Source organism: Crocuta crocuta, unplaced genomic scaffold (assembly GCF_008692635.1).
Source record: "Crocuta crocuta isolate KB4526 unplaced genomic scaffold, BGI_CrCroc_1.0 scaffold3, whole genome shotgun sequence".
NCBI lineage: Eukaryota > Metazoa > Chordata > Mammalia > Carnivora > Hyaenidae > Crocuta > Crocuta crocuta.
In genome coordinates, this window is record NW_027529934.1 from 11,255,958 (window position 1) to 11,272,746 (window position 16,789).

Genomic DNA, 16,789 nt, shown 5'->3' on the forward strand with positions numbered 1-16,789 from the left:
TTATTTTCCCAAATTGAAGCTACTTTTCTGAATGAACTTGGTCTTCATGTTAGCCTGGATCCCATAAATGGCTTGGAAGATAACGAGGAGATAGGGAAACATGCAATGACCACATGGAAGATTCTAGAATTGACTGCCTTTTAGTTCTCTCAACCATATATATTGGAGTTCATTGGGCCCAGTAAACATATTCCATTTCTCTAAGTTATGAAACAACAGAGATGGAATGTGGACATTAAACTCTGACAGACCATATTGGAAGACATCACCAATGTCCAGTGTTCATACCAATATGCATAGCAGCCATAAACCCCAGGAACAGGCCAATCGACTGTCCTATATGTACCAGGCAAGCAATTTATCCAGAATCTGGATCATCAAAAACAAAAGTATAGGCTAAACTCTCATGCAAACTGGCTCCGGGAAGAAAGGGGGAAGAGATACCTGGCTCTCCTTTTCCACCTCTACTAGGGATGAGACAATAGGAAGGTTAGGAAAATCCTACTTTATGGAAACCAAGGGGTGAAGAGGAGTCCTTACCTTAACCAGAAGAATAACTTTCTCTTCATACCCTTTTTTCTAGCAATTCTGATTGAATATAGGTGGCAATTGATTGATTGTAAAAACAAATGGAATCTTTCCTCTTAACAAATTTTTAAGTGTGCACTGCAGCCTTGTTAACTATAGGCACTTTGTTGCACAATAGATCTCTAGAAACTTCATGCCTGTTGAACAACATCTCCTCATTTCCTTTGCCCCCAAACCCCTGGCACCTACCATTCATTAATGAATTAATAAATTGTATTCCATTCAGACCATCAGAGAAAAGGAATTATATGAGTACAAATACCCATCAAAATTTTGGACTTTTCATTTTGCAAGTAAGCAACATATAGTGGGTTCAAAAAAGAATCAGAGACACTATTAAAATGTTATATACAGGCTGTTTCTGGCGAAACATTAAAGAAATTGGATTTTTCCATTTAAATTGGTAGTTCGTATAGTTGGGCGGCGCGCCTGGGTGGCTCAGTCGGTTAAGCCTCCAACTTCAGCTCAGGTCATGATCTCACGGTTCGTGAGTTTGAGCCCCGCGTAAGGCTCTGTGCTGACCGCTCAGACCCTGGAGCCTGCTTCGGATACTGTGTCTCCCTCTCTCTCTGCCCCTCCCCTGCTTGCACTGTCTCTCTCTCCCTCAAAAAAAAAAAAAAAAAGTAGTAGTTGAAAATCCCTAGGCGTTTCCCATAATTTTTTTCAGGGAATCTCTGAGACTAAAATTATTTTTCTAATTATACTAAGATATTATTTTCCTTTTTCATACTTATTGTCTCACAAGTCTATAGTGGAGTTTTTGGAGGGTACAGAAGTGTGATAGCCAACAGAATGAATGCAGAAGCAAATATGAGCACTCAGCTGTCTTCCATTAAGCTAGACAGTCTAGAAATTTGTAAAAATGTGAAACACCACTTTCTCACTAAATTTCTCTTATTTTTGGAAAAATAATGAATTTCTCATAAAATATGTTCATTATGTTAAAATATCATGAGTTTTTTATAGAATGAATACATCCATTTAAAGTTTTTCAATTTCTAAAATGCTAAACACAAATAAATGTAATCTACATAAAAGAGCCTCATTAAAGTCCCCAAGAATTTATAAGAGTGTAAAAGGGTCTTGAGACAAACACTTTTGAGAACCACGAACCACCATCAACTGTTTGAAAGGATCTTATGCCAGGGATAGTGATCTCTCTGTTAATCTTTACATCCACAGAGACCAGAATTGAATTTAAAGTACAGCGTAAAGAGAACCCTCTGCAGAGGGTTAAATTCGATGGTTAAATTAGATTGTTAAATCTTAGCATGGGCTGTTAGGAAAGTTTGTATATTTCCCTCAGTAAAACATTCTTCTCATCTTACCTCATATTAAAACTAAATATCCTTATTTCATTACCATCTCAAAGTTCTGTATTTCTCTATGGCTTCCCAATAATTTGATGACTGATTCAGTAGAAAGCAAGAAAGGAGGGATTACCAAAATGTAATCAAAATGCAAACTTGATTAACCTGGTGTTTTCCCAATTTATATTTTCATTACTGCTATTCTTTTAACATTTTTATTTTGAAAAAAAAAACCTAGCTAAAAGGTCTTGATTTTATCCTGTTGTATCCTTTGACATAAACAGAAGAAATAAGGGAGAAGTAAATTCCAAAATTCTAAATGTATTTTAGTCCAAACATTCTAATACTTGATGAACAGCTACGTCACATTGCATTCTCCCTTAGTGGGAGGAAAGTTTATGTCAACATCATCTGCTTTTATTTATGAAAATTTCCCAGAGGCACATAGACACAGCTTTGGTTGCTTCTCTTATTCTCATGTGGTATGTAGTAGCAAGCTTAAAAGGATGATTTGGGTTTTAAATATTGGAATGCTGAAAAATACTTTATTTTTGGCACTGATGGTTGCTATTGTAATTTTTTTGTTTTCAAATTTATGGCTCCTCTGACCCCTTCTGTTCTCAAAATTATAAAAACAAAAACAAAGAGAATTGTCTGCTTGTTGCCCTGAGTCTGTTGATTGGTTATTTTTATAGTATTCTAGAGGATTACTTGTTCTGGGGTTCTCTTTTTTTTGTTTTGTTAGAAGCTAAGAGAGTTACTACTGTTGTCTTCAGGGTTGCATGGCTAGGGTAGTACATGACATTTTGGAGAGCAGTTTTTTAGACTTGACATCTGGGCATACTAGGCACCCCTAAGAGCAATGGCCTTCCAACCTCCAGTTAGGTTTTGGGATCCCCACAGAAAGTTTGATATCACTCTTTACAAAAATGAACAAAAAAGATGTGGACACTATGCTAGCATTAAACATCCAGTACTAGGTATTTTTTTATGAAACTGGTCATCCCAATAATTCCATTCTTGGGAGGGGAGTCACCCTGAAGGAGGAGAAACATGAGAGGCTAACCTAACTTACAGATTAGCTAGGACATTGGTTTCCATCCTAGAGAAATGGTTCTCAGGGGATTGGAAGGATTGCAGGGACACGTAGCATCAGGAACACGTAGGTAACTCAGACATAACTAATTTTTCTGCTGTCATTCTAGCCTCACACTCAGGTCAAACTCAATGCATGGTTTCATCTTCCACACATTTATTCCCTACCTGCCTCTTCTAGAAACCTGTAGCTCCAACTTCAAGAACTTGATGAATAATACAGGTGTAGTAGAGGTATTATGGGAGATTTCTATAAAACACTTCTCTCTGGCCATTGTTAGAAATTTCTCATCCAGGGGTACCTGGGTGGCTCAAGCTGCTTAAACTACTGACTCTTGGTTTCAGCTTAGGTCACGATCTCACGGTTTTGTGAGTTCAAGCCCCTCGATGGCCTCTGCACTGACAGCATGGAGCCTGCTTGGGATTCTTTCACTCTCCCTCTCCCACTCACACTGTCTCTCTCAAAATAAATACAGTTAAAAAAAAAACTTCTCATCCATTTTTCCTCTTTTACCAACAAGCTCTTCCCTGTCGTCTCCAGATGGCTGTGGTCCCTTCTTCCCCAGACATCCTCAGAATACTCTCAGGCAGCCTCATCCTCTCAAGAGACACTATCTAACTGATAGCATTCAGCAAACCAAAAACCTGGTCATTGACCAAACTAAGAAGAACACCTGTAGTCTCCTACACACTTTCTGGATAACTGAAATTTATCCTGCCACAAAGCTGGTAGAAACCTTTTTTCAACCTTCATCTCCCCATTCCCTTCTTACCTAACAGCCATGGTGACAGTTGCCATCCTTTCCTAGAGTCCCCTTCCCCCCACCAACCTCATCCTCCCCAGTACAGCTATGAAGGGTTCATTCTTATTTAGGTACATTCACAGTAGGAAATATCTGGGGCCAGATTTTTGGCTCTTGGTTAGCGCATAGAATTATACAGACTAATAAATCAGCTTAGTGCCAACAAACACTTCATTCTTTCTTTGCATAAACATTGTTTAAGTGTCTACACTGTGCCAGACAATTGTATTGTACAAACTTGACAGTCAGTTTTCTTCAGCAGTCTTGAAATCAAACCAATAGCGGAGTAAGCTATGTAAATACTTTAGGGGTTAATGTTCTCCCTTTGTTTTGACCTAGGGGATCTTGAGCTGAGGCCCTCAACATTCCTCATTATTGACCCTCTCTTGGGACTTTTGAAGATTCCAGAAACTCAAGACCTGGATGCTGGTGATTATATGTGTGTAGCTGTCAATGATGCTGGAAGAGCAGCTGGAAAGATCACTCTGGATGTTGGCTGTAAGCACCCAGCTCTGATGGACATATTTGTTTTTTTCCAGGCTAATAATTCTGAAACAATTGGGTGGAAATGTTCATTACATTGGACAAATTAGAGTTAGCGTCTCAGATTATTAATATAATCATGGTGGTAAACATTTGCCAAGTGCTTTCTATATATCACGCATTGTGCTTTGAACTTTTATATGCATTATCTCATAGCAGTCCTAAGAGGAAGGTACTATAAATGTTGCCATTCTATAGATAATGAAATGGAGGCATAACAAAGCTAACTAACATGACCAGTATCAGAGAATTATGGAGGGGCAGAGCCTGGATATTTGAACCCAGGTAATCTGACATCAGAGACTGTAGACTTCACTGGTATATCATCTGTTGCCAGACATTTTCGTAACAGGAGTGATCCATTCTGACACAAAATTGCTAAGTATTAACATCTGGAGGCCAGAAATTAGACTTTGGCTCTCGACCGTGACTTGGAGATGTTGATGATAGCAAAGGTAGCACATTGTGCTTTTACTTAAAAATTTTTTTTACTAGCAATGATTCCTCAGTGTATAAAATAAAGTACTAACAACAAATAAATGTCAGTCACAATGTGAAGGATACAGCATGTGCATGACTACTATCGTCAGATTACTCGCTCCTTCTTTGTCTCTCTCCTTCTTTGTCTTTCCCTGTCATGTTTCTTAAAAAACAATTGATACACAGTGTAGGGACACATGAAATAAAACAGAGCTTGCTTTGTATGAAAAGGAACCTGGCAGCTTAATTTTAACAGATAATTCAAACATTTACATTAGTTAAACTTATAAAATATGACATTTTGTTAAATTGTATTTTCATTTATGTATGATGATTTTCATGCCTCTGCTGTGTGTGTGTGTGTGTGTGTGTGTGTGTGTGTGTAACAAAAGTTAGAAACTGTAGAGAAAATGCAGATTTTTTTTAGGATAAAGTAATACAAAACATTTCAGTTCTGTCTTAATTCTTTAAATGAATATCACGGCCCTCCAAGCTATGTTGCTTCATATAAACTAATTTCTTTCTTTCCTTCTGGGATCTTTTATGATCCCCTTTGCCCCTGGGCCATCTGGTGTACAGTCTGTACTCTTGGTGATTATGCCCTTGGGGTAGAATCAACAGAGCTGGAAATCGCCACAATGACCACTGCAGAATCTGTCTAGGGCGCAGCAAAATGTGTATGACCATGACTAAAGCTGAGGTTATAAAGAAAAGTGCCTTGGAAATAAGATTGGAATCTCTGGGTGGAGGATATCTGAATCTACCAGTAAAGTTAAAACACAAGGAATGCTTTTAGAAATATAAGGCCCAAATGAAGAGGGTCACTTGATGCAGAATTCTTGTTTCTAAGAAATATACAAAGTATGGTGTTTCAAATTCCCTACGTTTTCTAGTTCTGCTTCCTCCTCTTTCCTGCTCACATATTTTATATTTACCCAACATCCTTCTAGAGTTGTCTAGCTCTAGAGGAAGAATAATTAGCCTGAGTAATTGTTCCCAGCAAAAGAAGAATGATACCCTCACTCCTCTCCAAGATTATAGAAAATCTAAACAACACATGCATTTCCTTGCTTACTTACTACCTTCTTGATGATATTTTTAGTTTCTGAGCTTTCCAGGTTCTCTCTGTTTGACTAGTGAAAACCCATGTAAGCATTAGAGCTGCCTGTGCTGGAGTGATTTACATTGGATTCGGAAACATGCTAACCAATGCTTTGCATATATCCTCATTCCTTGAACTGATTTTGTTTTATCTTCCCTCAGATTCAAGATCTTCACTCTCTATGACCTTTTCTAAAACAATGGCTTCTCAACTTTTATTCCAGTAATTGTTCTGATGGAGCTATTAACATAAACTCAATTGTTTCCTTAATGTAATCTTGATCATTAACAGTTGCCAGATGACTTAATACCAGCATCAGTGCCACATATGGATCCGTTATGCCTTAATAACCATCTCCTTATCCACCATGAGAAGTCTGATCACTGTGGCTCACAAAGTTTGGTTAGAGCTTATCTATCCACATAAAATTATGGTCCCACACCGTAGCAGATACAGGGTGTAATTGCTGAGGCCTGTGCAGATCACAGTTGCAGTGATGATTGTGGTATCACTGTTAGGTTTAAAAGCAAACAAAAAAACCAAACTTTTCCTCAGAATTTATATAGTGGTTAAGAGAATGGGCTTTGGAGAGAGGCTGGGTTTTCCGCCTGACTTTTAAGAGTACCTACCTGATGGGCTGGATGTAAAGGTGGAATGAGACATCATCACCCAGGTGCGTGCAGCATGGCATTGGTTACTGCTGTTCATCTGAAGCTACTTAATGGCACATGTATCAAATAGCTGAACTTCACAAATTGAATTGCCATTTTGACTCTTTGAGTCTTGAAAAATATTATAGAGATGCATGTATAATAGTGGCATAGTACTTAAGCATTGGGTTTTTAATATGAACGTCATTGTTTCAAGTTGATTTTCTTTAAAGGGCTTGAGACAATTCAAGTACTATTATTACTAGTGGTGCATAAAATTCATTTGAGTTCCAAAACTATTGGGCATAAATTTAAGCAGCTTATGACTTAAAAAGAAAAACATACCTTTATCCCTATCATGTAGCTGTTGGACTTTCAGCTTGTTTTTGTGGGCCTATTACTTTACATCAATAGTAGATTAAAAAAAATAGTAATAATAAAGCTGTTCAATATTGTTGAGTTATAGCTTCTTGTAGTGAGTCTCCTTTTTCCTGTTTCTCATTATCGTGGCTCTGAGTTATGGACATTTCAGGTCAACAGGGAAAGTTACCAGTGCTTTTCATCCTTTTTTTAAAAAAGAGGTAGTGAATTGTGAAGTCATTTGGAAGAGAAGATTGGCTACATCAAACAAAAAGTTGGCCTGGCAGTGATTTTATTTGCAGCATTCCACACCACTCAGGGTTTGAGTCTTAGACTGTGGTTTCGTGTTTTGTGGTTTGCTAGAACCAAAACAGTGTGTTCAGCCATTTTAGGAAAGGCAATCTCTGACTAATGTAATGCAAGAGTTGCCTGAGTGGGTATACATTTAATTGTCACAAAAGGAACTAGAATAACTTTATGCAGTAGATTTTAGAACAACGTGGTTGATCTGTTTGTGACTTTTCTATTTTCAAAAGAACGTTTGTACACAGCCATATCTATCTATCAGTGAGCGGCAACAAAGCTGTACCATGCGTTAAGTTTGCAGTGCTCAAGGGGTTTGCACACGAATACTTAGTGGATCACAGTGAGTCCAGCATAATCCTAACAGGCTGTATGCAGAAGCCGAAATTGAAATTAATAATAGTTTATTAAATCCTGGCGCTAAGATTAAATGCATTAAATATTCAACAATGTTTATAACCAGAGATACTTAAAATTTGGGTGATTACTGCAATGCTAAATGATAAGACCAGCTCTTTTAACAACACGAGATAGACGTTATTATCTCTTTATTGTTCATGGAGAGATTTAGGCTGAGGGAAGTAAAATAATTTTCCAGTTTTACAGACTAATGATGGAACTGCCTTGTAAAACCACCTAATGGACTGTAACATCTCTGTGCAACACAGAACAAGTCCCTCCTTTGAACAAGTCCCGTGTTTTGTACTACAGTCACCACTGCCCCTTCCATGGCCCCATTAATCTGTTTACCATATACCCGATATAAATCACTTGGAGTTCGAATTGGCCACCATCAGCAGTAGGAAGTATTTAAAAGGCTTCTTGGCTCAAGTTAGGAGTGCTTCGTTTTTTGAGGTTTCCTTGTCACTGATGCTGTCTTGGCTCCTTACCTAGTGCCTGGTACTCTCATTTGCCTTGTTTTCTGGTACCAGGATGTAAATGCCCTAACCTTTTGCTTGTCTTGTGCCTGACACTGTTCCCAAAGCTTCTTCACCACAGATGACTTCTCCTGTCTTAACTGAGTTTTATGGGCACGACTTGAGCTCTAGTTATCCTTTTCTAGTCGAGTTCGTTCTTGGCTTTCTTACTTCTGGAAATCCCAATTTGTTTCCATTTTGACTGATGACTGTGTTCTGCTGTGTCAGTAAGCTTGGTTTCCTCTCAAATGTCTGGTCAACCCCAGGCTTCTGCATATCTTTTTGTTCTTCTGAAATTGATTTTCTGCCCCATTTCCACATCTACCTGCCCCTACTCCGCATCTAACACATTGGAGACTTTTATATTTAACCTCTATTTCTCAGAAAAGCAAGTGGCTCTGGAATAAATGACTATTGTCACTCCAGAGAAAAGTAACTAGTCCTTTACACTTAGGATAGAAAAACAATGAGCTACTTTATGAATTATTTTTAAAATGTTTATTTTGCCTATGATTTTCATATGTCAAATTCACCTATAGGTGGATTAAGAGAAATCTAAACACAGCTACTCTTTTTTAAAAAAACATATTACATTGTAGATTTAACTTAGTTTTATTTAGGTTCAAGAAACAAATAGTAGCCTTCTGAAATTGACATGTTTCTTCAAAAGATCAAGATTGTTAACATCACATACACTTACACATACAAATGCGCATACTAGATTATCACTGAAGTGTTTTAATATTGATTCAATCATTCACAGATATCGAGCAACCGTGTATAATGCACAAAGTACTAGGTTAGCTGCTATAAAAGATAAAATATGGTTGCAAACATAAACTCTCTAGGGAAAATCAAACACACAGTCTGCTAAAAGACTGAATGAGGCTATTGCCATGAAAGTGGTACAGAGTGAGTTCTGTACCTCACAGAGGGAGGAAGTCATGTCCATCTGGGAGGGTGAGAGATCGCATCGAGGAGGGACCTTTTGAACTATATTAAAGAATTGTCAATATTTCAATAGCCAGAGATCAACTGCCAACATTGCATTTGAGAGGGATGACTGTAACACAGGTGGCTCAGTCGGTTAAGCGTCTGACTTCGGCTCAGGTCATGATCTCATGGTTTGTGGGTTCGAACCCCACGTCAGGCTCTGTGCTGACAGCCAGCTCAGAGTCTGGAGCCTGTTTCAGATTCTGTATCTCCCTCTCTCTCTGACCCTCCCCTGCTCATGCTCTCTCTCTCTCTCAGAAATAAGCATTAAAAAATTAAAAAAAAAAGAAAAGAAAAGAAAAGAAAATGGTCAATCCTGTTTAGAGAAGAGTGAAGAATTCTGATTGTCCAGAGAATAAGATTTCTGTAGGGGAATAATAGGAGATGAGGGTGCAAAGTTAGAAGATGTCCTTTAGCCTCTGCTAATAAAGCACTAATGCTGCTCAGGAGACAACTGTTCATCCAAGTCCCAAAATTCCCATTGAGAAAGAAAGAAGTGATCTCCACACCCATTTTTGTTAGCTTGCTAAACACCTTGACTTTGAGCAGCCATAGGAACTCATAGAAAAGGAGAGCCTGATAAAATGACAAAGAATTGTTACCAGGATCAACCTGTTTTTCAGTCCTACCTCTGGTCTTCAATTCCATGTAACACTTAATAAATCTGTATGTTAGTTTTTTCATCTATAAAATTAGAGTAACAATAGTACTTACCCTATAGGGATACTGTAAAGATCAAATGAGAAAATTAATGGAAAGCACCTTACAACAGGCCTTGCTTTGCAAGTGATAGTTGAATTCCTAAGCAATATTTGAACTTGACATTACCAAGGACCCCTCTCTTGGGCTCCTCTTCTTAGAATCCTTACATGAGCAGGTTTCAGAAATTACCTTCAGTAGCATTCTATGTATTTCTCTTTGTCTGATACCTCATACATCATTACTTATAAGTTCTAGGGACAGACCTATCGAGAGCCTCATCTATTTGAGCTTGCTGACAGCTTTCTCCTGTATTTCCTTCCCATGTTTTCCAAGTTTTGCCAACAACACATTTCTAATTCTTCCTCCTGACTTCTGTTTCCCTAATTATGGATAACTGTAGCCTTTTAATCTATATTTTTATAATTTCTGGATCAGATTTTAACTCTAATATATTAAGCTCTCAATTTTTAATCAAATACTATATTCTGCTATTATTGATTCTCAAGTTTAAATTCCTTTAATTAAAAAAATGCAAAAAAAAAAAAAACCCCAGAAGTAAAAGATACTGAGAAGCAAGAATGTGATATAGAACAAAGATGTAATTTAGGATTAAATACTGTTAGCTAGAGATACACTGATGTGTTAAAGAATGAGCTCTAGTATACATTAAGTTCTTTAAAAATTTAAACAGTAGGGGGCACCTGGATGGCTCAGTCAATTGAGCCTCCAACTTTGGCTCTGGTTATGATCTTACAGCTTGGTAGTTCGGGCCCTACATTGGGCTCTGTGCCTGGAGCCGGCTTCGGATTCTTTGTCTCCCTCTCTTTCTGCCCCTTCCCTGCTCACGCTCTCTCTCTCTCAAAAATAAATAAACATTTAAAAAAATGTTTTTAATTTGACCAGTAGGAATTAAGTTTCGGAAGGTGTCAAAAATATTTCATTATAAGGCAGACTTATTTCTAAGAAAGTTCAAAGATTTGAGAAGTATGACATAAGCCAAAATTGAAAAGAAATTTCTAAAATGTAAGATTCTCTTTATTTAAAGTAATCTTGATTTAAATTCCCACTCTTGAATTCCTCTGTCTTTATCATTTATCACTTGAAGGAAGTAATTGAACTTCTTTGTGCCTCTTTTCATTTATAAAGCAAAAAAGAAATATCTGCTATTTCAGACACGAATATTTAAAGGGAAAATATGTAATATATGAACAATACCTTGATTCAGATTCAGTCTGTTGACAGTTTAATAATTAAGTTTATATTTAATGTGCCTGTACACTGTCCTAATCACCTTTTTTTGTTTGTTTTAAATACCTTCCAGCACCTCCAGTTTTCATACAAGAACCCACTGATGTGTCTATGGAAATTGGCTCAAATGTGACATTACCTTGCTATGTCCAGGGTTATCCAGAACCAAAGATTAAATGGCGGAGGTCAGACAACATGCCAATCTTCTCAAGACCCTTTTCAGTGAGTTCCATCAGCCAACTAAGAACAGGAGCTCTCTTTATTTCAAGTAGGTTAAAGGAAATATATTTTATACAAGTATGCACATATATTATACATTCACGTTTTATACACAGGGATTACTATGTTTAAAATAGTGAATTAATCATGCCAACACTCTTTGTGTTTGTTGGATTTCACTTTCAAATGGTTTTGAACTCTTATATTTTGGAATTGTCATGAATAAATTATGTTTCATTCAAATATACGTGATACCATAAAGGCTTATGAAGCAATGTGACTTTATATGTCACTGTTTCTTATTGCAAATAGAGTCACTTCGGCCTCTACATGGATAAGTGATCACATTTTATTGACTCTTATACCAACTGTTGTATAGAAAGGTAAAATACGAACATAGTAGTTAGTTAACTTTAATGGATTAGTTTTGACCAAAGGTATATAGCCATAGGGACTCTATACTCTATGGGACCTCCTTGATTAAAAATTATATCCACCTGGAAGATTTAAAAAAAGTCAAATACTCTATCATCCAAAAATTTTTGCCTGTAAGCTATTAAGCATTCAGATATTTGTAAACACTTTGTACTTTTTCAAATAATATTCAGAATTTTTGAATAGTGGCACTAGAGGATAAAAACATTTAGTCAATTAACTGGTTTTTAAAGGGTAGTTGCATCTTTGGGGTTATTTTGTAGAAAGCCTTCAATAAGTGATTTCCATGTTTATTAACAATATTAAATGTACATTAGCCACTTAAACTTCCAAATATGCATTAAGCTAATTAGAAGTGCTTAAGTAATCATCTCTGGGCTAGGCTTTGGGGTGAAGACAGAGTCATATATGGGGTCCCCCACTCGGGCATTTTACAACCCACCATCTATGTGGACGGCCACAAAAGTACCTATTGGGTCAGATTATGCAGGACCTAGAATGTGCAGATGAAGAAGTGTTTTGACGAGGTAGAAGATAGCCCTCCGAGCTTCACTGCAGGAAAAGACACACGAAAATACTATTTCAGAACCACCCCTCTGCAGGATAAAAGATATGAGAAGGAAAATAGGAGAGCCTTACAGGGGTATACAGGTGGGCGACAATAGTGATGAGAAAAGCCCCGGAAACAAATTAGACCTGAAACAAATCAGTTAGAGGCGATGTAAAAATGGAAGAACGAAAGAGGGCCTTGCATTGACCAGTGGTGGCCCAGCTGTCCACATTAATTATCTAGAAGGAAAGTAGTGGTTAGAAACCAATCTCTGTAGTCTTACGTATTCCCATACAAATTAGTCCAGGAGTTGATAATATGAAAAATGTCTTGGATAAAAACAATGTGTGGCTTATTAACCAGATGATTCGATGAATTTTCCTTTGCAAATGAATGTTTGCTGTTGTTGGGAATGGATACTGCCTGAATCTACCAGCTGTAATTCTGAGGTTATATGGATCTGGTTAACAGAGAAGTAGGAGCTTTATCACTGCTCTTTATCTGAGATAAATGGAACTGTTCATAATGGAAAGTGACATTTTTCTCTGTCAGACCTTATTGGTAGATTACACTGTGCTTATTTAGTTAAGATATTTGCAAAGATTATAATCATTTCCCTATGTAAAATCTTCTGCTGCCTCCCCTACTGCTCACAAGATAAACCACACTCTTTACAAGTCACCACACTCTGCCTTTAGCTTGTCCCCTGACTGTATCCATACAACCTGTAACTTAGTAACTTCCTCCTGATCCCCTTAACACCCTCCTTAATTAAAAAATATTTTATAACACCCTTCTTATTATCCTGAAACAAAGTCTATCTTTTTTGACCTATCTACATAATAAAAACTATTTTAATATCCACAATGTAGTACAAAGGAAAATAAAGGAAAGTAATTTTTATTAAAATAATAGACATTTCAGGGGCACCTGGGTGGCTTAGTTGGTTAAGCGTCCGACTTTCGCTTGGGTCATGATCTCGCGGTTCATGGGTTCGAGCCCCGCGTCGGACTCTGTGCTGACTGCCAGCTCAGAGCCTGGAGCCTGTTTCAGAGTCTGTGATTCCCTCTCTCTCTGACCCTCCCCTGCTCACTCTGTCTCTCTCTCTCTCTCCCTCCTAGAAATAAATAAAAACATTTAAAAAATAATAGAAATTTCAATAAGTAAATACTCTAGAAATGTCTACACATATGCATACATGGTTACGTGTATCACCATAGATTTGACAGCTTAAATGTAGACTGATATGTAATTATCATATGATTATAAACAAAGTCATCAAGTCCATGAATTTGCAGTGGGATCTTCAGAAGTCTTGCTGGACTTGGGATAATTGTTCCTTCCATGAATCTGCCCCCTGCATGGCCTCTCTACCTCTTCCCCAGTAAATGCCAGTATACTCTCCCAATCATTGGGCCAACTAAAGAAAAAAAAATCTTGCTTGCAAACCTTCACAATGACCCCAGGGTGGTGCTGCAGCACCCATTGGTGGTGCAGCTTTCCACCCTTTGCACAGACCTTGATGTTTCAAGTCATGCTTTTGTCTTTGCAGCCCATTGGGCTTAGACCGCCCTTCCCTATCTTGCCTGCTGTTTAAGGTACAGCTTGTATATTAACTTCTATGTGCATCCCTCCCTAACTCCTCTACATACCACCAGTCTCTCATGTGTCCACAGCTCATTGTTGAAATCTTATATGATAGCATTTATCACACTGTGATGTGGTTGTTGGTTTTTATGTATGTCTCTTCCTACAGAATGGGACATAACAGAAGGCAGTACACACACATCTTCCACCCACAGATTTCAGCGTTGTGCCTGGCATGGTGTGCTTCATACATGGTGTTGAATGAGTAAATGATCTCTCTCTCTCTCTCTCTCTTATTTTTTAGATTTATGGGCAAATGATAAAGGAACCTATATTTGTGAAGCGGAAAACCAGTTTGGAAAGATCCAATCCCAGACAACTGTAACAGTGACAGGACTCGGTAAGATCAATTACCGCACTCTTCCAAGTCATCAGACTTCTTTTACTACATCGTCTCTTATCTGTGCCACTTTAAACAAAAACAACGGGTAAATAGCGGATTACTATTTCCTATTTCATGGGATGTTAGAACTGGAAATAACCTTACAGATCATCTTCTCCAAGTTCCTTATCTTTCATTTAAAGAAATCATCTTGAATAAATTGATTTAAGTCTAATTATAAATACACACACACACACGCACACATCAGAGTCATGGCGTTCTTTTCCAGTTACCTTTTTTACATTATTTGAGTCCACGTGAAGTTATTTTGGAGTATGATATGAAGTAAGAATACAATATTGTTTAGTGGTAAGACATTTGTTTTAATATGTTTCTTCTTTTTCTTTCTTTCATTTTTTAAATTTATTTATTTATTTATTTTTTTATATTTTTATTTATTTCTAGGCGAGAGAGAGACAGCGTTGAGCAGGGGAGGGTCAGAGAGAGAGGGAGTCACAGACTGAAACAGGCTCCAGGCTCTGAGCTGGCAGTCAGCACAGAGCCCGACACGGGGCTCGAACCCACGAACCACAAGATCATGACCTAAGCGAAAGTCGGACGCTTAACCGACTAAGCCACCCAGGCGCCCCTTTTTAAATTTATTTTGAGAGTGGGAGAAAAAGAGAGAAAGAGGGAGAGAATCTCAAGAAGGCTCCACGCTCATTGCTCAGTAAGGAGCCAGATGCAGGGCTTGATCCCACCATGCTGGGATTATGACCTGAGCCAAAATCAAGAGTCAGACTTTAACTGACTCAGCCACCCAGGCGACACATTAGAGTTTAAAAGGTTTTTTTTTTTTTTCATTTCAGAATCTTGTATTGAATATTCTCATTCCACTCATTAAAATACCCATTTGGTTACATGCTAAATTTATATTCCTATGTCTATTCCTTGGAATTCTATTTATGCACTGATACCACATTGTCTACATTACTATTGCATTTAATATGATTTTTAAATCTCTCAGTGCCTGTTTCTCATTAATAGGCATTTATAAAATTTTCTTTCTAGATCTCTCTTTATTCATCTGCATATACTTAAATTTCCAAATGGAATATCTAGGGATTTTGCTCTCATTTATGTTAAATTTATTAATTAATTTCTACGAAGGAACATCTTTCCATCTAAAAGAGTTCACCTCATTTTATTTGCTTGAGCTGTTATGATAGCTTCCTCATTGATCTTATCCATTTTGATTTTTCCCTTCTCCAATAAGTTAGTCACAGTTTTCAGATTAATATTTCCTGAGAATGGTTCTGATGATCCCATTTTTTTTATGTGTAATGATTTCAGTCCCTCTCCATTTGTCCATTGAACAGTGCAAATTTCTTGGCTTGACATTTCTGACCTCACATGCCATCGACAAATTCTCTTTTACGTTCTCTACTTCTCTACTATTACCTACCACTTGCCATTCCTTCTTCTTCGAAGGGTCTTTTATCTCTCTCTTCTAATTCAGACCTATTTACATTTTAAAATCTTATTCTCAAAAATTCATTTTTTTAAAATAGTGTAGGGGCGCCTGGATGGCTCAGTTGGTTAAGCGTCTGACTTTGNAAAAAATATTAAAAAAAAAAAGAAAGTAAAAAATAAAATAAAATAGTGTAATTAGTAGTCATCGACCTAGAAGAAAATTTGCCTTCCTTTTGGGTGAAACAGAGTTGATAATACTTGTTTCTCTATAACTTAGTTGCTCCACTCATTGGAATCAGCCCTTCGGTGACCAGCGTCATTGAAGGACAGCAGCTTACTTTGCCTTGTGCTCTGTTGGCTGGAAATCCCATTCCAGAACGTCGGTGGATTAAGAATTCAGCCATGGTAAGAACATTTTAAATCTGTGCGTTCATATTTGTAATTTTCTTGAGTAAGAGGCAATTTATTTCAAACATTGAAATTTCAATTTAATAAATATACAAATGCATTTTGTAAGTGTAACGCCAAAACTTCTTATGCATATTGACATGGCTCAGTTTACATTATTTTGGAATTAATAAAACAGAGAAATAGCCAGTGGTGTGATTTTTATAGTTTCGCATTCAATTCAGTGCAACTAATAAACTCTTCAGAGTATGTAAAAACTCAAGAAAGTACAAAATTATTTTTATAGTATTTAAATGTTTTTATATCTTTCTTTGCAGGATGTAATAAATGTTAACACTCTCATAAAATTTTTCCATTTACTAATCTTTAGTATTAACTCCAAACATTAGATGCTTTTTCATGAACTGTTTAAAAATGTGAATCTATTTTGTGTCATTGCTTTCCAGTGTATAACTTTTGATTATGAAGGGATATGAAAATTTTTCACAGTTCTGTAGCTTTTTGTTGTAAATATGCTACCTATGGTCATAAATTTTCGTCTAGTTCAGAGCATTTTTCCTTCTTGGGGCGCCTGGGTGGCTTAGTCGGTTGAGCGTCTGACTTTCGCTTAGGTCATGATCTCGCGGTTCGTGGGTTCGAGC

The 16,789-nt window shown here is 37.2% G+C and overlaps 1 protein-coding gene across 1 annotated transcript in view; it reads left to right on the forward strand.

Moving 5' to 3' along the window:
* The window catches only part of HMCN1 (hemicentin 1), a 442,670-nt gene that overhangs the window by 209,215 nt on the left and 216,666 nt on the right, over positions 1–16,789 (forward strand). Inside the window, exons 15-18 of the mRNA XM_077763274.1 lie at positions 4,136–4,294; positions 11,168–11,362; positions 14,190–14,285; positions 16,018–16,145. Coding sequence (XP_077619400.1) covers positions 4,136–4,294; positions 11,168–11,362; positions 14,190–14,285; positions 16,018–16,145 — 578 coding nt within the window. The remainder of the gene's footprint in view (positions 1–4,135; positions 4,295–11,167; positions 11,363–14,189; positions 14,286–16,017; positions 16,146–16,789) is intronic.